This window comes from Bos taurus, chromosome 9, assembly GCF_002263795.3.
Source record: "Bos taurus isolate L1 Dominette 01449 registration number 42190680 breed Hereford chromosome 9, ARS-UCD2.0, whole genome shotgun sequence".
NCBI lineage: Eukaryota > Metazoa > Chordata > Mammalia > Artiodactyla > Bovidae > Bos > Bos taurus.
The window spans coordinates 102290644-102313877 of NC_037336.1; the positions used below are offsets into that span (position 1 = coordinate 102290644).

General features: G+C 51.1%; 1 protein-coding gene across 14 annotated transcripts in view; it reads left to right on the plus strand.

The window, feature by feature from the left end:
* The window catches only part of AFDN (afadin, adherens junction formation factor), a 113638-nt gene that overhangs the window by 12006 nt on the left and 78398 nt on the right, over window positions 1-23234 (plus strand). For all 14 annotated transcript variants that reach the window (XM_059889991.1, XM_024997145.2, XM_059889996.1 and 11 more), the window contains exon 2: window positions 21470-21665. In XM_059889991.1, the coding sequence (XP_059745974.1) occupies window positions 21470-21665 (196 nt within the window). The remainder of the gene's footprint in view (window positions 1-21469; window positions 21666-23234) is intronic.

Consider the following 23234-nt stretch of genomic DNA (forward strand, 5'->3'; position numbering starts at 1 on the left):
AGGTTTTTTTGGTCAGCTCCCGAGGCATCCACTCATCAAGCTTTTTCACTTCTCCAGTTTGCCTCAAATGCTGAACGGCTGTAGAGTGGTCGACACTGAGCTCTTCAGCAACCTCCCATGTAGTTGTAAGAGGATCAGCTTTGATGGTCATTGTCAGTTAGCCGTTGTCGGCTTCCGATGGCCGGCCACTCTGCCCCTGTCTTCAAGGCCCTTGTCGCCTTTGCAGACCTTCTTGGACCCCCCACTGCGCTGCATGTTCGTTGGCAGTTCCTGCCCAAAAGTGTTGATGCTGCGAGTCGTCTCCATTGCTTTACAACCCATTCTGAACGCGAATAAAAAAATCGCTTGAATTTGATTTTTATCTAACATCATTTCTGTAGTCTAAAATAAATATAAAATAAACAGCAGGTAATAAGTCGTTGGCAAAAAGAACGTAAAGCAAGAGATGTGCGCTGAGACGTGTGGCAGCCGTATCTGACAATGTGTCCAGCGTCAGGAAGGTGGCCAGTGCCACTCCGCAGCTAGCTTTTGCACCAACCTGGAGATAAACGTGAGTGTATCGGTTGGAAGGCCTTGCTGTGCCTTGTCTTTAGATGGGTGAGGGTGCTGTGTGGTCAGCGTGGAGTGGCCGCCCGTCTTTTCTCGCTGTCTGCAGACCTGGACAGCTTGTGTCTTGCACGGTCACCAGCAGCTGGAGTGTGAAACGTGTGCGAGATGGAGCAGTCTCCTGTCCCCAGGGAGGCACAGGTGGCCCTCGCTCCCCGAGACTGGGGTCCTGCCGCGTGGAGACCCTGCTCCGGCCGCAGGGTTCGGCCTGGGTCCGGTGTCTCCTCACCTGGCCCCTTGCTTCCTGAAGGGCCTCCCGCCCCTGGGTCCGGGTGTGGCCCTGGCCCTTCCCTGGTCTGAGCCTGAAATGGAGTGACAGGCGAAACCTGTTTGCCCCGCTGACTCTCTGCCTTCCCAGGGTGCTGTTTACATATTAACTAGCAGTTTCCCCCAGGTGACACTGCGGTTTCAGCAGAGTTCTCTGGAGCTGTTCCCTGCTTGTTGCTGACGATTCTAACTAACATCTCCCGAGTAAATAGTTGCCCTTCCCAACATAGAAGGGAGGATTTCAGACCAAACGGCCGTTTCAGGGGGCCTCCCAGATCACGCTCTTCCTTCTCTACTCAGGAGCCTGTTTCCTCCTCTTGAAGGAGACAGTAAAGCGTGGAGGAGCTTCCTCGGTGGGAGCTGAGTGTGCTTTTCTTTTACGAGTCAGGGACTGAATACTTGACTTGGGGAGCTGCACGTCTGCTGCCCGGGTTTGCGAGGCCAGCGGCCTCGGCGTGCTCCCTAAGCTGGTCTCCCGGGATGGCTGGACGCAGGGAAGTTCAGGTTGGCACCCGCCCCGCTGTCTGTGTCTGCACCACTTTGAGGTTGCGTTTGCTTCTAGAGTCTTGTGGCTCATATTGCAGTGCAAAATGTAATTTAGTGTTAAGGTTATTAGTGTTTTTCACCAAGTGTCCTAAACTACCAAATACTACATGTTTGTGGTTTGCACAGCTTCTAAGCAAGTTTCCAACGCTCAGAAATGTTCCATGTATTAGTCTAATGACATTTTTAGACATTTTATATTAGTGTGTGTGGTTACAAAAGCGCGTGATTGGTACCAGCAGCTCGAATCTTGAGAAACCGGGCAGATTTTACATTAAATAGAGTGGTAGTTGCCGTTTGCTTCTATGAACGTCTGAGCAAAAAATTCAGCAACGGTTATGCACTTACCTCAGGGCCTGAGTGTTGTGAGAAATTGCTCCTGTGGCATATCTCTGTTTATTTCTTTTTTAGTGGCTCAGTGCTTTTAAAAGGATGACATTTAAGCCTTCTCTCGGGTCTGTCATTGGGCCGGTGCAGCGGTCGTTCATTCAGGGTGGTTTTCCAAGTGCCCGCCGTGCTGTAGGCGCTGTGTGCAGGCGGCCTGCTCTGCCGTCTGGGGTGGGGGTGAGGGGCTGCCCGGCGTCAGGGGCCCGGGGCGCCCTGAGGGGCAGCAGGCCCTCGGCCTCCAGCTGCAGCTCCCTTGGCGCTCCCCTCCACGGGCCGGCCCCTGCGAGCCCCGTGCACGCCTGTGCTTTCCGCAGCGGCTCCCGTCTGAGTGCAAGAGCACCGGGAGGTGTGTCTGGAGCGCGGTGCGCGCCCCGTCTGGATCCTGAGGGGCAGGCGCCCTGCGCAGCCGTTGACGTGGATCTTCGGATGACAGGGAACCTTCTCGGTGGTTCCGCGGAGGGCGTTCCTGGCCAAGAGCCTGACTCACTGAGCAAGTACGTGCTCAGCTGATGCCCGTGGGGCTGGGGTGAGCTGGGAGACGCCTCCAGGGGCGCAGCCTGTGGGGGGTGCGCCCAGGTCTGCAGGCCGCGCCCTGTGCCGTGCGGGGCTGGGAAGCGCCTGGGCCGAGCCTTTCCTGGGGCGTAGGCACAGCTTCCCACAGTGCGTTTCAGGAAATGTTCGCTCTGAATCCTGAGGAATTTGTAGAAAACGTGGAAAGCTGACTTAGAAAGAACCCGCTGAGTCTGTCTGTGGGCCCGTGCGCACACAGGCACGCCATTCCTTGGGGCTCTCTGCGCCTCCCTGAACCCGGGTCCCGGGAGCTCGCCTTCTCGCACCAGGCCTGACTGTGTGTGCCTTGCTCTGGCCCGTGAGCGGCCCCCCTGAGCAACAGCTCTAAGCCCCAAGCCCACCTTCTGTTTCTGCTCATCCCTCTCCCCAGGCGGGGCGGGTGCGGAAGCCTGGAATAGAGAGGTGTGTCGTGGTGAGAGCAGTGAGACTTGGGAGCGGGGCACCTGGGCTCTTGGGTTTGTTTGTCTTTGCGGCATGGCCTAGTGGCTGAAAATCGTGTGTGTCTGTGTTTGTCTGGACGTACAAGCGTGCAGCTGACTCATTGGAAAAGACCCTGATGCTGGGAAAGATTGAGGGCGGGAGGAGAAGGGGATGACAGAGGATGAGATGGCTGGATGGCGTCACTGACTCAGTGGGCATGAGTTTGGGTGAACTGCGGGAGTTGGTGATGGACAGGGAGGCCTGGCGTGCTGCAGTCCATGGAGTCGCAAAGAGTCAGACATGACTGAGCCACTAAACTGAACTGAACAAGGTGCTGGCCGCTGACTGAGGAGCTGCACGTGTTAACAGGTGGGTTTCTTATGGGCCTTGTAAGCCAAGGTAAGAACATTGTAGGTGAAAGAAGGTGATGACGTTTGCAGTTGAGCTCTCCGGCCCTCCCAGGCAGCAGAGGCCACAGGGCGAAGGGGGAATGGCCTGGCGGCAGGAGACTGATCAGGTGTAGGGCCTTCGTCTTGTGGAACGAAGGCCGCAGCTCACATGCAAGCAGAGGACGAAAGAGAGCTGTTCAGGGTCATCCCAGGTTTGCACTTGGCTACTAGTTAGGTGGGGGTCCCCTTGAGTACATGCGTGCATGCTAAGTCACTTCTGTCATGTCAGACTCTTTGCAGCCCCATGGACTGTAGCCCGCCAGGTCTGTGGGATTCTCCAGGCAGAATACTGGAGTGGGTTGCCAAGATCCAAGGGATCTTCCCCACCCAGCGATCAAACCTGTGTCTCTTTTGTCTCCTTACACGGGTAGGAGGGTTCTTCACGACGAGCACAACCTGGGAATCCCGGTGGGGCCCTTCAGCTCAGCTCAGTTCCTCAGTCGCACCCGACTCTGTGACCTCATGGACCGCAGCACGCTGGGCCTCCGTGTCCATCACCAGCTCCCGGAGCTTGCTCCAACTCACAGCCATTGAGTCGATGATGCCATCCACGCATCTCATCCTTTGTAGTCCCCTTCTCTTCTTGCCTTCAATCATTCCCAGCATCAGGGTCTTTTCAAATGAGTCAGCTCTTTGCATCAGGTGGCTAAAGTATTGGAGCTTCAACTTTAGCATCAGTCCTTCCAATAAATATTCAGGACTGATTTTTCCTTTGGGGTGGACTGGATCTCCTTGCAGTCCAAGGGACTCTCAAGAGTCTTCTCCAACACCACAGTTCGAAAGCAGCAATTCTTCATCGCTCAGCTTTCTTTATGGTCCATCTCTCACATCCATACATGACTACTGGAAAAACCATAGCTTTGACTAGACAGAACTTTGTCAGAAAAGTAATGTCTCTGCTTTTTAATATGCTGTCTAGGTTTGTCATAGCTTTTTTCCAAGGAGCAAGCTTCTTTTGATTTCATGGCTGCAGACACCATCTGCAGTGATTTTTGGAACCCAAGAAACTAAAGTCTGTCACTGTTTCCATTGTTTCCCCATCTATTTGCCATGAAGTGATGGGACCGGATGTCATGATCTTAGTTTTCTGAATGTTGAGTTTTAAGCCAGGTGTTTCACTCTCCTCTTTCAGTTTCTTCAAGAGGCTCTTTAGTTCTTCTTCGCTTTATACCATAAGGGTGGTGTTATCTGCATATCTGAGGTTATTGATATTTCTCCTGGCAATCTTGATTGCAGCTTGTGCTTCATCCAACCTGGTGTTTCTCATGATGTACTCTGCATAGACATTAAATAAGCAGGGTGACAATATACAGCCTTGATATACTCCTTTCCCAATTTGGAACCAGTCCGTTGTTCCATGTCCAGTTCTAACTGTTGCTTCTTGAACTGCATACAGATTTCTCAGGAGGTAGGTCAGGGGGTCTGGTATTCCCATCTCGTAAAGAATTTTTCAGTTATCCTTTAGCCAGAGTTGAAAAAAAAAAAAAAAATCCTGACCCCTGCTTTCTTTGTCCGGTCCTCCCCTGCTGATCTGCTCTTCTCCAATGGCCTTGATGTGAAAGTATTAGTTGGTCAGTGGTGTCCGGCTCTTTGTGACCCCGTGGACCGTAGCCCACCAGGCTCCTCTGTCCATGGACTCTTCCAGGCATGAGTATTGCAGTGGGTAACCATTCCCTCCTTCAGAGGATCTTCCCGACCCAGGGATTGAGCCCACATCTCCTGCGTTGCAGGCTGACTCTTTACCATCTGAGACCCCAGGGAAGCCCTGATGTGCTCATCGCCACGCTGGGCGACCTCGCTGGCCTCCCACCTCCTGTAACGGTGTCTCTGTGTTCCTGCCCTTCCCTGGTGTCACGGGTGACTTCATCTGGCTCCTCTTTCTTGGCGCTGTATTTTCACATTGGACTCTGTCCTCTGTTTATTTTTTCAATAAAGAAAGGCCTGTGTTAAAGCCTGGCACCATTATCCTGAGATCAAGGAGGCCACGGGTAAGGGCTGTGCCTGATGGTGTGTGCACACTCAGAACTCAGTGACTGTAAGGTCTGCGTGCGCCCCTCTTGGTTGGAGCTCCGTCTCTAGTTGGAAGCTCGGTGGCTGCGTCGGTGTTAATGTCTGTGTCTGAGTTTAGGAGCAGAACCCCCTGGGGGCAGTGGCTCTTGCAGAATTAACAGTAAGCTTTTTTAGGTGAGTGGTATCTGGGTTATTTTTACTTAGAAGGAAGCTATGGACACTTTTATAACACTTACATAAAATGCTCTTGTTTTTTAATGGCGATGTAATATTCCTTGTAGGAGTCACATTATTCACACTTTTCTCTACGATACACTGTTTTAGTACTGTTCCTGTGAGTATTTTGCCTAATTATCTCTGTGTAGTTGCATATCTATAAGATAGAAATGGATTTCCAAAAGCAGTTTGCATTGGAGGGGTGGACACAGGGAGCGTTTTGATAGCCTTTGCCGTTCTTACCTTAGCAGGCTCTTCCAGTTCGCACGCTGCTGCACTGGGTGTGACCCTTCACCCGACCCTGTTGCTGGGAATTCATCTTTTCTCAGCCTGACAGAAAGTCCTTGGTTTCAAACTTCACATTTCCCAGGTCACCGTCGAGGAGGAGCGTCTTTCACAAATTCATCGACCGTTATACTTTCTTTTTTTTTTTTAATTTTTTTTTTTTTTCGTTATACTTTCTATGTGACATGTCTTTTTTTCTTTTGGGATGTTTGTTTTAATCTCTTCCATTTGCACAAATGCTGTTTATAGAACATGTTGATGTTTTATCCTGTATTAAAATTTTTTTTCTATTTAATCATTTTGGTCTTTTAATTTTCTATCCATCAGTGGATGTATTTTACTAGTCATTTGTTTCTTCGTTGTTATGTCTTGAAAAGTCACTAAAAAATCAAGGGAGCACCTATTTTAAACTCGTGATTGTCTTAGCTTGAGTTGCGGCCTGTATTCTCTTGAGTTTAGTGATGGCCTTGTTTTTTAAGAGTGTGGGCTGTCTTTTTTTCTTAAATCAGGCTCCATTCTATTAGACTCTCTACCACCAGAATTTATAGTATCAGGAGGAGACTCACACAGATAGGTTTGTGTCTTAAGGATTTTCATTATGGAACTACTTTGGATATGAGGGGTATATTTTTCTTTTTTAGCAGTAATTCAGCATTCAGAAAACGAAGATCATGGCATCCGGTCCCATCACTTCATGGGAAATAGATGGGGAAACAGTGGAAACAGTGTCAGACTTTATTTTGTTGGGCTCCAAAATCATTGCAAATGGTGATTGCAGCCATGAAATTAAAAGACACTTACTCCTTGGAAGGAAAGTTATGACCAACCTAGATAGCATATTCAAAAGCAGAGACATTACTTTGCCAGCAAAGGTCCATCTAGTCAAGGCTATGGTTTTTCCAGTGGTCCTGTATGGATGTGAGAGTTGGACTGTGAAGAAAGCTGAGTGCCAAAGAATTGATGCTTTTGAACTGTGGTGTTGGAGAAGACTCTTAAGAGTTCCTTGGACTGCAAGGAGATCCAACCAGCTCATCCTAAAGGAGACCAGTCCTGGGTGTTCATTGGAAGGACTGATGCTGAGGCTGAAACTCCAGTACTTTGGCCACCTCATGTGAAGAGCTGACTCATTGGGAAAAAACCCTGATGCTGGGAGGGATTGGACGCTGGAGGAGAAGGGGACGACAGAGGATGAGATGGTTGGATGGCATGACCGACTCAATGCACATGAGTTTGGGTGAACTCTGAGAGTTGATGACGGACAGGGAGGACTGGTGTGCTGCAATTCATGGGGTTGCAAAGAGTCAGACACAACTGAGCGACTGAACTGAACTGAACTGAATGAGCTTCCCTGGTGGCTCAGACAGTAAAGAATCTGCCTGCAATGTGGGAGACCTGGGTTCACGCCCTGGGTTGTGAAGATCCCCTGGGAGAAGGGAAAGGCTACCCACTCCAGTATTCTTGCCTGGAGAATCTGATGGACAGAGGAGCCTGTTGGCCTACAGTTCATGGGGTCACAAAGAGTCGGACATGACTGAGTGACTTAAGCACATACAGCACATAAATGAACTTAAACAAAACCTTTCCAAAAACCAGAGAATGAGCTTTAGAAGTTTGGAATTAAGCCACGAGCCTTGGACAAATCAGCCTTATTGGTAGTTGCAAATAGTTAAGGTTATCTGACTATTTAAAACTTCCTTTTAATTTGTTTGATTTTTTTTAGTGATACAATGTTTTTTTCAACTTATGTCTGCAAACATCCCAGTAGAGAAAATAATAGGTTAAAAAATGATTCAGTTCAGTTCAGTCGCTCAGTCATGTCCAACTCTTTGCAACCCCGCGGACAGCAGCATGCCAGGCCTCCCTGTCCATCACCAACTCCCGGAGCTTACTCAAACTCATGTCCATTGAATCGGTGATGCCATCCAACCATCTCATCCTCTTTCATCCCCTTTTTCTCTCGCCTTCAATCTTTCTTGTCATCAAGGTCTTTTCTAATGAGATTAACATTTTTTTAAAAAAAGGTGGTTTTGTTTCCTGGAGTTATCTTTTAGTCTTCTCTGTGGTGTGTGGGAGAGTGGTATATTGGTCACGGAGTAAGTGGCATCTTCAGGGGAGTCCTCATTGTAAAAGTCTTCATTAGAGCTCCAAGGTTGCCTGTGTATATATTAGAGTTGCTTACCTCTGCTAACCATTCTGCGCTGTGAAGACAACCAGTGACTCTGTGATTGTTTTGCCAGTTTGGGTGTTTGTGGATGTGACCAGTGGAGTGCAACTATCAATGTCATTTGTCTAATTTTAAAGATGTAAATGAAATTTTAGAACTTTTTTTTTGCTTGTTACCCTAAGGGCCCAACCCTCGAGTTCACCCAGACGGCTTTTGTCTGGGTCACTAATGTCCTTCGGGCTGCCAGGACCCGGTCATCACCTCCAGGCCCTCTGATGCGATCCCCTGGCTTTGTCTCCACTTGGCCCCGGGGTCCGGTCCGTTCTCCTGTGCCGAGTGGAGGAGCCCCGGTTTGCCGCCTCCTCTCTGCTCCCCGAGAGCCTTCCTCCTCGGGGCATCCAGTGCGCACACTGCCCTGAGCGGCCGCGCCCGCACCCAGCGCCCGCACCGCCCTGAGCGGCCGCGCCCACACCCAGCGCCCGCACCACCCTGAGCAGACTGTGCCCGCACCCAGCGCCCTCACCGCCCTGAGCGGCCACGCCCGCACCCAGCGCCCGCACCGCCCTGAGCTGCTGCGCCCGCACCCAGCGCCCGCACCGCCCTGAGCGGCCGCGCCCGCACCCAGCGCCCGCACCGCCCTGAGCAGACCGTGCCCACAGCCTCATGCTCTCTCCGCTCAGCGACTCCTGCAGCCTCCTGGCCAGAGGACCACCCGGCTGCCCCTTGTCTCGGTTGCTGGTGCCCCTTTGCCCCATTCTTGTCTCCACCGTTCTCCCAGGCCTCAGCCCTCCCCAGTCTGGCGGCTCTGCCTCCAAAGCATCGTTGGCATCTTTCGCGTCTCAGCACGTCTTGCTGCTGGCGCAGTCTGGGCTGTGCGCTTCTCAACCTTCAGTTCAGTGGTGCAGTTTCCCGTTCAGACCCTCAGGCGGCTGAGCTGTCACCCGGAGAGCACCGTGGCCGCCGGAGCCCGGTGTGGCGCTCCGTCCTGAGAAGCCCCGGTGCCGCCCGCCCCGTCTCCTTCTGCCCGGACCGTCGCGGTCCTGCTGCTTCCAGACGCGCTGCTGGCCGCCCCTCCCTCCAGATCCCGGGACTGGTCCCTCCGCATCCCGGGACTGGGTCCCTCCGGCTCCCGGGACTGGTCCCTCTGCATCCCGGGACTGGGTCCCTCCGGCTCCGCGGACTGGTCCCTCTGCCTCGCTTGTCGGTGTCTGCCTGTCGCGAGGTTCTCCTGTTGGATCACAAGTCCCTGAGAAGAGAGTCTGTTTGCTATTCTTCCCCATCGCCTGGAGTTGGAGGGGGTGAAGATGATTTAGCTGAAGAGAGAAGCATCTTATCCCCTGGGCTTAGTGTCTGTTCTGAGTCTATTTTTTTGTTTCTAAATTACAGTTTTCATGTCGTTTTAAAACATTTATTATAGATTGCTATTCTGTTTTTACTGAACGTTTGCATTTAATGTGGTTTAAAAATGTTACTATGAAGTGGGCTTTGCCTTTGAGCTGATTTGTGCCCCAGCTTTGGAAGTCTGACCTTGGGTGTTGGTTTTTATTGTTTCCTTCCTTCCAGACAATCCTTCCCCTCCTTCCCACTTCTTCCTCTCCACCCCGTGGGAATTATCACTGCACGACGCAGGGAGCCTTTGTCTTGCGGCACCCCGGCCGGCCCCCAGCAGACTCGTGGCCCCAGCACCGTCTGCGTCCTGGGGCCTCTGCTGTGGGGGGCTCTGCTTGGGGGGCCAGGCCCTCCTGGCCACCTCCTCCGCGAGTCACTGCCGAGCTCACACCTCTGACGCAACGCCTGCCGAGCAGAGGTTTAGACACACAGCTGGCCCGTTGCTCTGTTTAATTCCCAAATCAACAAGGGAGGTGTAGTTGTTATCATTGAGGTGTCTTTCAGCTGAAGGCGGCCGGGCAGCCTCAGGATGTCGAGTTATAGTACAGCCACCCCTCCTGCCCGTCTTGCCCCCTTTCGGCCTCCAGAGAGCACGGCCGCCTGAGGCTGCCAGGGCAGAGCTTCAAGTGTTGCAGCGGTTGCATGGCCGCCCTGCCCCGCATCTCCGCTCCTGCCTTGGGACGGCCAAGCTGTGCAGCGTCGTCCCTGTTACAGAGCAGGCTTTCCAGGGCGCCCTCGTCCCTGTCTTCTGGGCCGGGGCGGTGTTCAGGAGGACACCTAGACGTGTGATTTCTCCGTCAGAGGCCAGACGCACATTCTGCCACATTGATCTTGAGATGGGTTTGCCAGTTTACGGTCCAGACCTCAGACGTCCCCGCATCCTCGGGATATTCAGATTTCTTTTGATAAGCTAGAATATATGAAGTAACAATCATGACTAATATTATTAACCTGGTTTCAGTGAGTGAGCGTGTTTTCTTGTGTGTGGTCCTTCTGGTTTTCTCTTTGAATCGCCTCCTTACACATTTTGTCCGTGTTTTTTTCCATGAGCTGTTTGTCCTTTTCTACTTGATTTGTAGGAAATCTTTGTAAACTCTGAATACTCATCTTTTATGTGTATGTTGCAAGTATGTTTCAGTTCATCTTTTTTTTGTCTCTTACAGTGTTTTGTCACAGATTTAAAGCCTTAAAATGTAGTTGGGTTTCTCGGTCTTCTCCTTCGACTTTCGTTTTTATACCTTTTCTCTCTTGTTTCAGGGATGTGCTCAGCGCTCCATTCTGAAGGGTTTACAGTTAACTTTTTGCCCGTAGGTGCTCACTGTACCTGGAGTGCCTTTGCCCGTGGGACTCCCCACCCCCTTTTACAGCCTCAGTGTGGGTTTTCCGGGCTTTCCCTTCTGTATGCTCGGTGTGTGTCAGAGTGCTGGCTGTGTTACCTGTCCACTAGTGGGATGTTGACTGGCTGTGCAGTCTGTGTGTGACTGGGCGTGGGAAGGCTACAGCCTTTCTTCACAACAGGGTAACAGGTGAGAGGCAACTTCGCTTTGTGGGGAGAAAGAAGTGCAGCTTCTTGTCTCATCCGCCTTCTGACCTAGGGTGCTGCTGTGTGGTCGGGGTCAGGCAGCTTACCGGTTCTGGGCTCAGCTGAGGGTCTGTAGACAGAGGTGCCTGCCCTGTAGGGCTGTGGTTGGACATGCTGTGGTTCTGGGCTCAGCTGAGGGTCTGTAGACAGAGGTGCCCACCCTGTAGGGTCGTGTGTGGAAGTGCTGTGGTTCTGGGCTCAGCTGAGGGTCTGTAGACAGAGGTGCCCACCCTGTAGGGTCGTGTGTGGAAGTGCTGTGGTTCTGGGCTCAGCTGAGGGTCTGTAGACAGAGATGCCCGCCCTGTAGGGCTGTGGCTGGATGTGCTGTGGTTCTGGGCTCAGCTGAGGGTCTGTAGACAGAGGTGCCCACCCTGTAGGGCTGTGGCTGGACGTGCTGTGTCCTGGGCTCAGCTGAGGGTCTGTAGACAGGGCCGTGTCTAGAAGTGCAGCAGACGTGTGTAGAAAGCGCTTGGCTCCGGTGGTGCTTCCTTCTGCTCTGGTGATGCTTCTTGAGGATGGATACCTGTTGCTGTTCCTGTTGTCGTTATTAGCTGTGCCTTTCCTCCTCTCCCGTGTTTCGCTTTGTCTGCTCCAGCAGAAGGTCGTCCTTGTTCATCGCAGGACAAGCTCAGATCTGTTGGCTCAGCCCTGTGTCAGTTGAGGTGCTTTGTAGGGGAGGGGAGGTCCCCAGCACCACGTTCTGGATTAGTATTGCTCGTTTTAGGTTGATTCTGCTTTGCATATCTCTTTAAGCTGAAAAAAAAAATCTTGTTACTGTTTCTGATTTTGTCTAGAAATGGTAATATCTTCTTTAAAAGATATAGTGTAACTTTATATATAAAAACAAATCAGTGGTTTTTGAGGTTTTCATTTTATGGAACCTAACACTTTTTTCTTTCATCATCGTATTTCTGTTTCTTTGTCTTTGAGTTCATGCCTATGACATATTCCATTAGTTATCTAAAGAATTTATTACAGAATATACTTTTTTTTTAGCCCATACACGAATACATTATAGTTAAATACCCCACATATTTGTAATACTTACTTCAGTATGGAAAATTCTGGAATAGAAGTGTTATTTTGGTGAGCAGAAGGACAGTCCACTCTGGCGGTTGCTGCTTTTCGCGAACGTTCTCTTGTGCGGTTTCGCGAGGAAACCCAGCGGAACAGGGAGTTGGTCTTGCCTGTGTCGCTCTGCCCTCCTGGGTGCCTTTCTGCGTCAGTGCTGCCAAACATCCTCCCGAACCGTGCGGCCCTTTCTGAAGTCTGCGTGCTGCTCTGAGCAGCTCACCTTGGCTCGCTCTCGCCTGCTACCAGGCGGCATTCCGATCTGCTGTGCTCACCTGATAAGGCAGAGTGAGGCAGGAAGTGTGGTCCGCACGTCCCGCTTGGCACCAAGAATGCGGCTCGGGAGCCCCCATCAAACCAGGCAGAGAAGTCAAGCTCGGTGCCGACTTCTCTGTGAAACCCCAGCTGGAAGGCGATCGTGTTCACGTCACTGCTCTTGCACCCTCTGCCCCCAGATTATTTTGTTTCTAACTTCTCTCCCCCCACCCAACCCCCTTTCAAGAGTCTCATAAAGGATATGAAAGGCCTCAAAATATGGAAAGGACTCAAAAACCGTTTCAAAGTGTATTTGGTTACTAATGCAGTGTACAACAGTGAAGATTTGAAGATAATTTTTTCATTTAGATAAGTTTCTTGAGTTTTTTTTTTTTTAATAGAACAGGTTGAGTACTGTGAATTCAATTTTTAGTATACTATAGAGATTCAGATGGTAGCATTTCAATTGTACAAAGCTTCTTTGAATCAGTTGTTGCAGCTGAGTATTTACTTGGAAGTTATGTAAATACAGTAAATGATAGTCTACCAATTTCTGCATGTAGTTGTATGGTGCATTACCCTTGTTCAGACTTAGAAACTTCTCAATATTTCACATACTTCAGACTCAGCGCAGATATAAGAAACAGGTTTTAAAAGAAAATTTCCTTATTTTATTATTGAAGCTGAGTTTAGGGACATGGTTATCTGAGAGAAGACATTTCATCACTTCCCATCTAAAAATTCTCAAGTGCTCGTATACTTAAACACGAGAAGATAGTTTGAAAAGTATCTCCAGACAAAAAAAAAGGCAAAAAACAACTGAGCATATTAGTACTGTATATGCATCATACGAAAGGAGCAAAATACCAAGATTCACAGAGTAGAACACCGTACATTCATAATCCCGTTTCTGAAGTTCACTGTCCAAAACTTCCAATCACTTCCAGCGGCGGTGGGGAGTGACTGTTTCTGTAGCTTTGGAGCCGTGATGGAGCTGAGGTCCACACGCAGGTCCAGGAGGGCCTCGGGGGCTGGCCCTGAGCTGGGGGCGGAGGCGCGGCCCCGACAGCCCGCCCGCCGCACCCTCGGGGCCGGGTGGCGGCCTCTGCCTCCTGGCTGGGGCCCTGCCAGTCCTCGCCCGACAAGTAAGGGTTGAAAAAATCCTGATTTCCCAGTTCTGTCGTTTGTTTCACGGTTACTGGCTGGAGGTTTAAAAGCCTGTCTTCCTTGTCTGAGCTGCAGGAGGACAGTGAATCCCGCGCTCTCTGAGTTGAGCTGCTTGTTTTCCGACTAGGTTGGTGTAGTAGCCTGCAGCGGTGACAGTGACCTTGGCTTTGGCGTTCTCCCTGCTCTTTACTTCGCTGCGCAGTTGGGAGTTTTCATGGCTTCTCTGTCTCGTCACTTGCAGTCATTATTGCTGCTGGTAATCAAATTGTCCAGATTTGGCCAGGTGCACCTTTTGGTGGCTAGACGGTTTTTCTTTTTCTTTTTTTTTTTTAAACTTCTTTGTTTTCTGGTGTAATAAGGTGTCCCAAACTCATCTTGTCCATTTTCTGACCATACCTGGATTAGACCATTTCTCCAGGGATCCTTGGTTCTTTCTAGTGGAGAAAAGGATTGAGAGATAGCAGTCTGGGTGCTAGAGATGCTTAATTTTACATCTTGTCTTTTGCTTTGAGACTTCTTGAGTGACAAGAGCTGTGGTTACTGAGTTGCTAAGTTGTGACTCTCTGCGACCCTCTAGACTGTAGCCCGCCAGGCGCCTCTGTCCGTGGGATTTCCCAGGCAAGAATTGGGTGGGTTGCCATTCCCTTCTGCAGGGGATCTTCCCTGTCAAGGAAGCGTTTTGGTTTGTCCATTTTAGGGAGGGTTTCCTTCTGCAGGTGTGGTCAGGCGTCACGTGAAAGGAGCTGACTGGCGCACACACAGTTGTGTCCTGCGTCCACAGAAACGTGTACTTGTGTTCCGTGCTGCGTCACGGCGTAGTGGCAGCGTTTCATTCCGTTACGTGAAGAGACCAGAGCTTTCTGAACCGGCGTCCCTCGCCGCGTCTTTTCCAGAACTTTGCTGTTATCACCGGCGCTGCAGTGCACGCCTTTGCCGGCGTGTCTCCGGGACACACCCACCGAAGGGGACGCTCTGTGCCCTGTGCGGCTCGTTTTGCCGAGCGCTGCCCCAGGTCTGCACCGTCGACATGCGTCTTGTATCCGCCCCACAAGTAGAGGGGTTCTTAGACTTATACCACTTTGATTGAGAAATGTGATCTTATTTTCAAGTTTTACAGTTATTTTGTCTTTAAGGAGGTGGTTCATCCTTTTTCCTATTTGACTCATGTTCACTTGGTGAACATGAGGTTTTTTTAATCCATGTTAAAGTGGGTTTTTTTTCTTCTCATATTTTAGAGACTCTATATATCTTATATTTCGTTCTTTCATGTAAGTTGGAAATATTTTTCCCCCCAGTGTGCCCCTTGTCTTTGGACCTTACTTATTCGTGCCTTTTTTTCCCCCAAATGAAAGTTTATTTTTATGTAGTCAACTTTATTTAATTTCTTAAATCGCCTTATGATGACATCTATAATTTTTAAAGTGTGGGTTTCCATGAAGACGTTTATTACATAATACAGGTTTCGAAAGCAGTGTGTGAACTGAGTGTGCGTACTAACGCTGTGAAGATGAACCCAAACTGTTCTTAGAAGTGCCCTCTGGTTATGGTGAGCCTGAAAGGAAGTGGGGGCTGGGAAGGCTGTGCGGTTCCACTCGCAGGAATCGGCCCGGCTCAGCGGACGCAGTGACGTCACTGTGTGTGTGCCTGAGAGAGTGGGCTGCCAGCTTTGTAGATGAGGGAAGTGGATTAGTCACGATGTGTCTGGACGTTATCACGGCTTTCATCCGGCTGTTGAGTTGAAGGGCTGGGTCTGAGCACAGTGAGATGAATTAGGAACAGCTGATGTGCTGTGCCAAGTCACATCTTTGTGACCCCAAGGACCACAGCCCTCCAGGCTCCTCTGTCCACGGGATTTCCCAGGCAAGAATACTGAGTGGGTAGCCATGCCCTCCTCCAGGGCATCTTCCCGACCCAGGGATCGAACCTGTGTTTCCTGCTTTACAGACAGATTCATTACCTCTGATTGGTGGGGAAAGCCCGGGAACAGGTGATTAGTTGTACTCAAAGTCTATGGTTTAACAGGCTAGTGCTGAGCTGGAGCGAGGCTGCAGGTGGACAAAGGTGGCAGCGACTCAAGAACTGTCATTTTACTGACGCCTCCTGTGAGTCAGCAGTCTTAGGTGGTCACCGTCAAGCTGGGTCACGTTAAATCGCGTTAATCACAGGTGTGATGTTAGATTTAGCAGTCCGTTTGCACCTGGAGTTCACTGACCACGTCTGGACACTGCGGCTCGGACGCTGGAGCAGAAATCTGTTCAGGAGAGAAGTGGGATCATGCCGCAGGAAGGCGGGTGCTTGGAGGGATGGGAACTGGAACGCCATGCTGCCGGGGGCCCGGCTTGTCACCGGGGGCCCAGGCCGGAGTCTGGAGGCAACCTGGTCTCCCAGCTGGCGGGTGCTGCTGGCATCCTGTAGGTGGAGGCCAGGGGTGGTCCAGGCACCGCACGGCCGTTCCTGAGGAGCCCAGGGGTGCCCACAGCTGCAGTCCTGGGCCCGTCCTGCCCGCTGTGCCCACCTACACCCTGGAGTGCACGGGGCCTAGGATGTCTGCACTGCCCCTGTGCAGAATGTCATGCCCAAACTGATTGAGCATCGGGCCCAGGGGTGCCCGTGGGTAAAGTTCAGGCCAGTTGGCAAAGTAACATGAGTTTTGCTTTTGTAAACGGCAGTATCTTGTAGCTGTCAAGCGTGTTTGTCATCTCTGGAGCTGCTCCAGGGACGCCTTCTTACTTGAGGGCTATAGATACATTCCATGGATGAGAAAATAATGACATCTTAATTTCAGTAAATACATTTTTATTAGCCTGTAACTGAAATTTAGCATTTTCTTCCCATACAAGTTTATACTCCTATTTCCTTCAAAATTGAAGTTGTAAAATTTTTAATGCACAAAAATAAGGTCTAGACCTTACTTAATATGTTAATAAAGACCACTCATATTCTATCACAGGTTTTAAAAATATTTCAATCGTTGTACTTTTTAAAAGATTCTTTATCGGCTGCGCTGGGTCTGCATTGCTGCCCGGGCTTTTCTCTGGTTGCAATGAGTGAGGGCTGCTCTGGCTGTGGTTTGCAGGCCTCTCATCGTAGAGGCTTCTCTTAATGGCGGGCTCCGGGGGTGAGGGCTCAGGAGTGTGGCTCCCGGGCTCCAGAGTGTGGGCTCAGGAGCGTGGCTCCCGGGCTCCGGGGGTGAGGGCTCAGGAGCGTGGCTCCCGGGCTCCAGAGTGTGGGCTCAGGAGCGTGGCTCCCGGGCTTCAGAGTGTGGGCTCAGGAGCGTGGCTCCCGGGCTCCAGAGTGTGGGCTCAGGAGTGTGGCTCCCGGGCTCCAGAGTGTGGGCTCAGGAGTGTGGCTCCCGGGCTCTAGAGTGTGGGCTCAGGAGTGTGGCTTCTGGGCTCCAGAGTGTGGGCTCCGAAGTGCTGTTCCCAGGCTCCGGGGATGGGGGCTCAGGAGTTGCAGCTCCTGAGCTCCAGAGTGAGGGCTCAGGAGTGCTGTTCCCAGGCTCCGGGGGCGAGGGCTCAGGAGTGCAGCTCCGGGGCTCCGTAGTTGCTCTGCAGGCTCTTCCTGGACCAGTGATCTGTCCAGTGTCCCTCACCACCGCACCACCAGGGAAGCCCTAATGATTGAATTTCACTGTGATTGTTCACTTTGCAATCCTCTGTGCTTTATGCATTTCACATTTTTATTCTGAGAGCAGTGGCATAGGCCTCACCAGTCTGCTGCAGGATCCCGGACAAAGTTGGATAGAACCCCTGGACTAGAGAGGTGGCTTTTTGAAGGGTGTTTTCTTTACTTGCCTTGTGGCTCAGCTGGAAAAGAATCCACCCGCAATGTGGGAGACCTGGGTTCGATCCCTGGGTTGGGAACATCCCCTGGAGAAGAGAAAGGCTACCCACTCCAGTGTTCTGGCCTGGAGAAGTCCATGGACTGTACATTCCATGGGGTCGCAGAGAGTCAGACACGAGTGAGTGACTTTCACCTTCACTTCACTTCTTGCCTTCTGTACATTTGCACTTCACGTTTGTACAAGTGCAGTACTTAAGAGTCACAGCAGAAATCAAGACATCATCTTTAATCACAAGTGTGGTTTTTGTCTTTTGTTACTTGGGTTTAATTAGTGTATCCTTCGTTACCGTCTTTCACATCTCCAGTGCACATGGTGTGGTAGCTTCTCAAACAGAGATTAAAGATTTTCAGAGGACTGTGGGGAGAACGTCACTGTTCATCCCCTTGTGACGCTGACTAAGGGGTTGGGTAGGTTTCCACTTTCGCTGGCGTCTCCCAGCGAAGCGCACGGGGAACCTGCCTCGGAAGCTGACAGTTGTAAGTATACGGTGCTGAGGCCATAACTGAGGCCTTTGAAGACCGTGTTTGCTGATCGGTTTTCACAGCAGGCTGTTTCCTGGCAGAGAGTTGTCTTACTTACAACGCTCACGTGGCTGGATACAGGGTGGTTTGTTCGAGTTCATAAAGCGGTGATCTGTGTGCGTTCTCTGTGGGGTGTGTGCATTGCGGTTGGTTTTTTAGACCAGAGAACTTGTATAAACTCTGAAATCTTCCCCGGAAAGGTGACTTTTCCCGCGTTCAGTGAGCTTACTCCACCTCGGCTCTGGCGATGTTAGGAGAACAGTGGTTGGCTCACCTCTAGAAGGCGTGCACTGGGATGTGTGAGAGAGCGTGCCTTTGTTTTCAGACAAGGAGCCGTACCAGAACCACTGGATCACGCAGACCCGTGAGGCGTGTGCCGTGGATCGTGCTCCTGGGTGCGGACGGCCCCGGCTCGCCCCGGATGAGCGGATTCGGTCCAGAGCGTGCAGCAGGCTCACCACTGTGCTTGGTTTCTGGTTGCAAGTAACGGTCACGTTCGCATAGTCCTGCAGGCTGCAAGTGTGTATACCTGCCTCCACTGCAAAACACTTCAGTGCTGAGAAATGCTGGCCGTCTGTCACGTGACCCTCCCGGGGGGCCTCACCCCTCCGCTTGTAGAAACCCAGCGCCCGCGCGGCGCAGTGCCGTGAGGCCCCCGGGGGCAGGTTGTGTGCAGCGGGGCGCGTTCCCCGGGAGGGGTGGGCTGAGGTCCGCCCCAGACGGTGCTGAGCCTTCGGGAGTATCTGTCATGTGGAAGTTACAGGTAATGAAATGCAAATAGTCTTAAAAAGTGTCCTTCAGTGCTGGTTTAAAACAGTTTAAGAAGTGGTTTATACAAGCTTAAAAAATAGCATTTATACGGCTCTAAAAACCTGTGATCAGGTGTTGTGTCCATTCTCTACCTAAACTGTTGGCATCAAATGTTACTGCTGTTTTTGACAGTGTGAGTAAACGGCCATCAGCTTTGTGCACAGTAATGTTTGTGTTTTGAAGGCACACAGCTGTCTTGGAGGCAGCAGCCTTGGGAATAGGTGTGTGTATGAGATAAAGTCGTGGTCCTGTAAACCAGGGAACTGGAAAGGTGATTACCTGTTGCAGGTAGCGTTGTTGGGCTACAGGCCGGGACCTGGTTTTCCTAGGAATGCTGGAAGCAGTGAGAAGAATGTGAACACAGCCTGGTTATTAGCCTGTTTAAGCTCTAGAGCAGGTGGCTCTCCGTAGCTTGAACAGAAGGAGATCTGGGGTTGTCTGGGTGAGTTTCTCCTGGTTCAGGTAAGAAGGCCAGTTGGTCATCAGTCTCATTAACCAATGAGGTGTTGGCAAAATGCTGAAAAGCAAACCTCCACCTGTGCGTCTCTGCTCCTTGTTTTGACCCTGTGCGTGCAATTTCTTAACGAGCCTTCTCGCTCGCTCTTCTGGTCTTCTCGTATTCCTTCTGATAAACACAAGAACACTTCTGTTTCAAGAGTGGTAACCCAACTCCGAGCAGTGTTCATTACTGTTGTGGTGACCGTGGGCGATCGTGTTTCTCAGGGAAGAATGTATCTGAAGGTGAGGATATACCTTTAGGTAAAAAGAAGGCAGTTTTCCTGTCAGGAAAAGCGACCCCTGAGGAAAGGAACCAAGTGACCAGTCTGTTAGGTCGCCCTGCCTTTCTGTGCATCGAGCTGCAGCGCCGGCCGCGGAGCACAGGCGATGGGGTCACGCCGCTGGCCCGGAGGGACTGGTGGCCAGGAGGGTGCTGGCCGCCGGGCGGCTGTGTGCTGGCGGCTCGCGCTTGGCCTCCCCGGACCTTCTTTGTGCCCCTGCACAGTGGGCGTGATGGTGGCACCTGCCTCTTAGTTTGGGGAATTAAATGCTGAAGACCGTCCGTATCTGGCACATGATGGCCTGTGACATACGTTAGTTACGGTTATTATTGGGTGTTAGCTTGGTCACTGCCTGCCCAATTTAACGTTCAGGAACTTGTTTTTATGTCTTCTCAGTTTTGATAAAATTCTGTAGACTTATGCACACCTGCTGAAACTGGCTGAATAATTGAGCAGAAAGCTAATGTGTTCCTTTACTAAGGGACTCGCCCAGTAGTGACTCTGCTTATATGTTCCAGTGTGATGTTAAGGAGACCCGGCAAGTTGAACTGCTATTTATTAATGCTTATTTAGTGCAAATCAAATCAAAGGTAGTTTTTAATAGTCTACTTTATTTAGGCTTGATCGAGCCTGGAGAATTGTTTCTTTAAAAGCATCAATATAGAGGTTTCTTTCAAAATGATTGTCAGCCTGATTTTTGGCTGCTTGGTCTGGGCCAGACACAGACAACTCCTCACTTGCTTTCTCTGCTGCCACCCTGCGCCCATGCCTGGCTTCACCCCGGCATCTGTGGTTTGGGTTGTCCTTCCCACATAGCCCTGATCCTTGCGTTCCTAGCCCAGGGTGGGGGAACACAGGGGGCGGGCGGCCTGCAGCAGAGTCGGGCAGACACAGTAGGAACCCAGGGTCTGGAAATGTGCCCAAAGGTGTCTTTGTCCAGTTTAATTTTCAAATAGACCATTAAGCCCGTGCTGATACTCCCTGTCCCTTACTCTCCTTCAGGTGAAGACTCGTTGGAGGGTGCCTTTCCGGGAAGGGCAGGCTGGCGGGTTGGGATGCAGATAGAAGTGGCTGTGACGGTCTCTGAGGCCGCAGGGACCTCTGCGAGGAGGAGGGTGAGGGGGGCTCCCCTGCCTGCCCTTAGGGCGGGGGTGGCTCTGGATGCTCGCGGATGTGGGAAGATGTCACGTGTCGTGACGGGCGCTTTGAGGACTCCCGCCGAGGCGCTCTTGGTGCCTGGGACGTGCAGGGAGCCTCGGGATTGGAAGTGTCTGCAGAGGTCTGCAGGGAGCTGCGCTGTGTCCAGGGGGTCCCGAGGTACACAGCATCATCTGGTAAGGTGTGACCCACCAGACAAACACAGGTGCTCTGTGTTGCAGCAGGCCCCTGCCCGGGTGTGAACTCCTGAGTCCTGATATTATGGTGACAGCAAGAGTGTTGCCTAAATAAAACCTGTAATTGATTGGACAAGCAAAGGAGGCCGGGAGGGAGCCTCCCAAGGTCCTGTGTGTGGGCTTCAGCCTCCCGAGAAGTAGTCTTGGTTGGCATCCATTGTACTTTTCTCTGGAAGTAAGATTATTAAAAAACAAAGAATTTTAAGAAAAATCCACATTGTGCCTGTTGATCTGGGGCGAGTAGTTCATACTGAAAATACTTACAATTACATTCAGCCAAAGGGAGTTTCCATTCATTCACATTCATGCTGGGGTTGGGGTTAGCGTTGCCCCTTTGAAATCTCGGGACAGATGGGCCCTCAGGGTCAGATGGGTGTGCACCTCGGAGTTCTGTGCATCCAGGCTTAATTCTAGACTTGCTTTGATCCTGCTTGAACGGGATACTCAGGCTTTGTGCGTTTTAGTGGCCAGATCTTGAGGCTGGGGCTTGATCGTAGCATCTGCTTCACTGGGTGGTTATAAAGACTTGACCAAGTGGTGCCCGGCCCTAGCTGAGGGCCCCGGTCCGAGTGGCAGCTGCTGCTGACACAGGTGCTCTGCAGCCGGACCTGACGCTTGAGCCACGCAGGGGGAGGCAGACTGTAAATAGCTCGTCCCAAGTCACTTGACTAAATTTGAAGACACCTTTTTTTTATAGGCTATGGTTTTTTCAAAGATGTATCATTTCATTCTCCTTTCAGGATTTGGAGTTCCACGGAGTGATGAGGTTTTATTTTCAAGATAAAGCCGCCGGGAACTTCGCCACGAAATGCATCCGGGTGTCCAGCACCGCCACCACCCAGGACGTGCTGGAGACGCTGGCCGAGAAGTTCCGCCCCGACATGCGCATGCTGTCGTCCCCCAAGTACTCGCTCTACGAGGTGCACGTCAGCGGAGGTCAGTGTGCAGGCGGCCGCGGGCCGTGGCGCGAGGCGCGCACTTTCCTGGGGCCCAGCTGCACCGCTGCCCCGTCCTGTTCCGAGGGAGCAGTGAAACGGAGCAGCCCTCGAGTGTCTGTGAGGTGTTCCAGCAGGTTCCTCGCGGGTGCAGTTTGGGGAGTTGCCTTCTCCTCCAGAGATGAGGAGTGCAGTGCTTCATTGAATTCTCCAGGTCTGGAACATACCTTGATGATACACGGGGCTGCCTGATTTTGCAGAAACACTTCGTGTAACTCTGTCTGTAGATTGTAGCGCTACAGCCGGAAGTAGCCCACTGCTGTGAGTGTGGACCGTCAGTCTTGCTGTAGCGTCTTTGTCCTGTGGAACAGGAACCGTGTTCTTGGGAAGAACAGGGGTCGTGAGGAAGCTCTTCTCCTTGTTTTAAGGTTTGAAGTTTCTGAAAATATCCTATATCATGTGGCAGTTTAGGCTGAACTGTTTAGGAATGTAGAAATGTTTAAATGTTTATGAGTGCTTTGGAAATACTGAGTCACCTGCAGAAAAAAGAAGATAGCAAAATCCAGTTAATGTTGTAAATAAAGAATTACAGATAGCACAAACCTTATTTTAATACCTATTTAAGTTCTAGCCACAAAACCTGTTTGAACATTATTTATTTAGTTTTCTTCCCGAAGTATAGCTTTCTTTGTTTGAAACGGATCATTCTTTCAAGCTCACTGGGGCACCACCTGCATACATTGTACCTCGACTAGATTTGACAGGAGAGGATAGTCCCGATTTTGGATGTTTTCTCTGAGGCTGAGTTCTCCTTTTACCTCAGAATCTTCGTACGAAGCTTACAGAGAGGAGGATAGTATTTCTCATCCTTTCACTCTTCTTTCTGCACCGTTGGTCATTTGAACAGCACCACGTGAGGTCTTTGGAATGACATCTACGGTTGGGATTTGAGATCTAAAAATGGAATGGGCTTGATTTTTTTTTCTAAGAATATTTTTTCCTTAAACTTCCGTTGCTAGATTTGTTTTTAATTAAAAAGTAAGATAAGTTACTTGTATGGGATGAAGTGACCAGGAAGGTGTGTAAACAAGCAGGTGTCTGTTCCCCAGCCCCAGCCCTGTCCCCTAGGTGACGCTCAGCCAGGCTGGCCTGCCTATGTCCTGTACCTCGTGTGGCCGGGCGCGGGGCCTCAGAGAGGAGGAGGCCGCGGGTGTGAGTCCTAGAGGAGCGGGCTCAGCGCGGGGCCTCAGAGAGGAGGAGGCCGCGGGTGTGAGTCCTAGAGGAGTGGGCCCGGCGCGGGGCCTCAGAGAGGAGGAGGCCGCGGGTGTGAGTCCTAGAGGAGCGGGCTCGGCGCAGGGCCTCAGTCTTTTTCGGGTCACAGAGCCCATAGTGTGTCAGGAATTTTTTGTGGCATCCCCAGGCCAAAGGAAATACTTAACACTTTATTTTACTGCGTAGATCCAGACAAGTTCATAAGGATTTATGTTCTTAACAGCTTGCTGGTTATTTGGGAAAATAGTACACATAAAAGGAAAACCGGTGATTTCATGCCGTTCCCAGTCATAGCAAA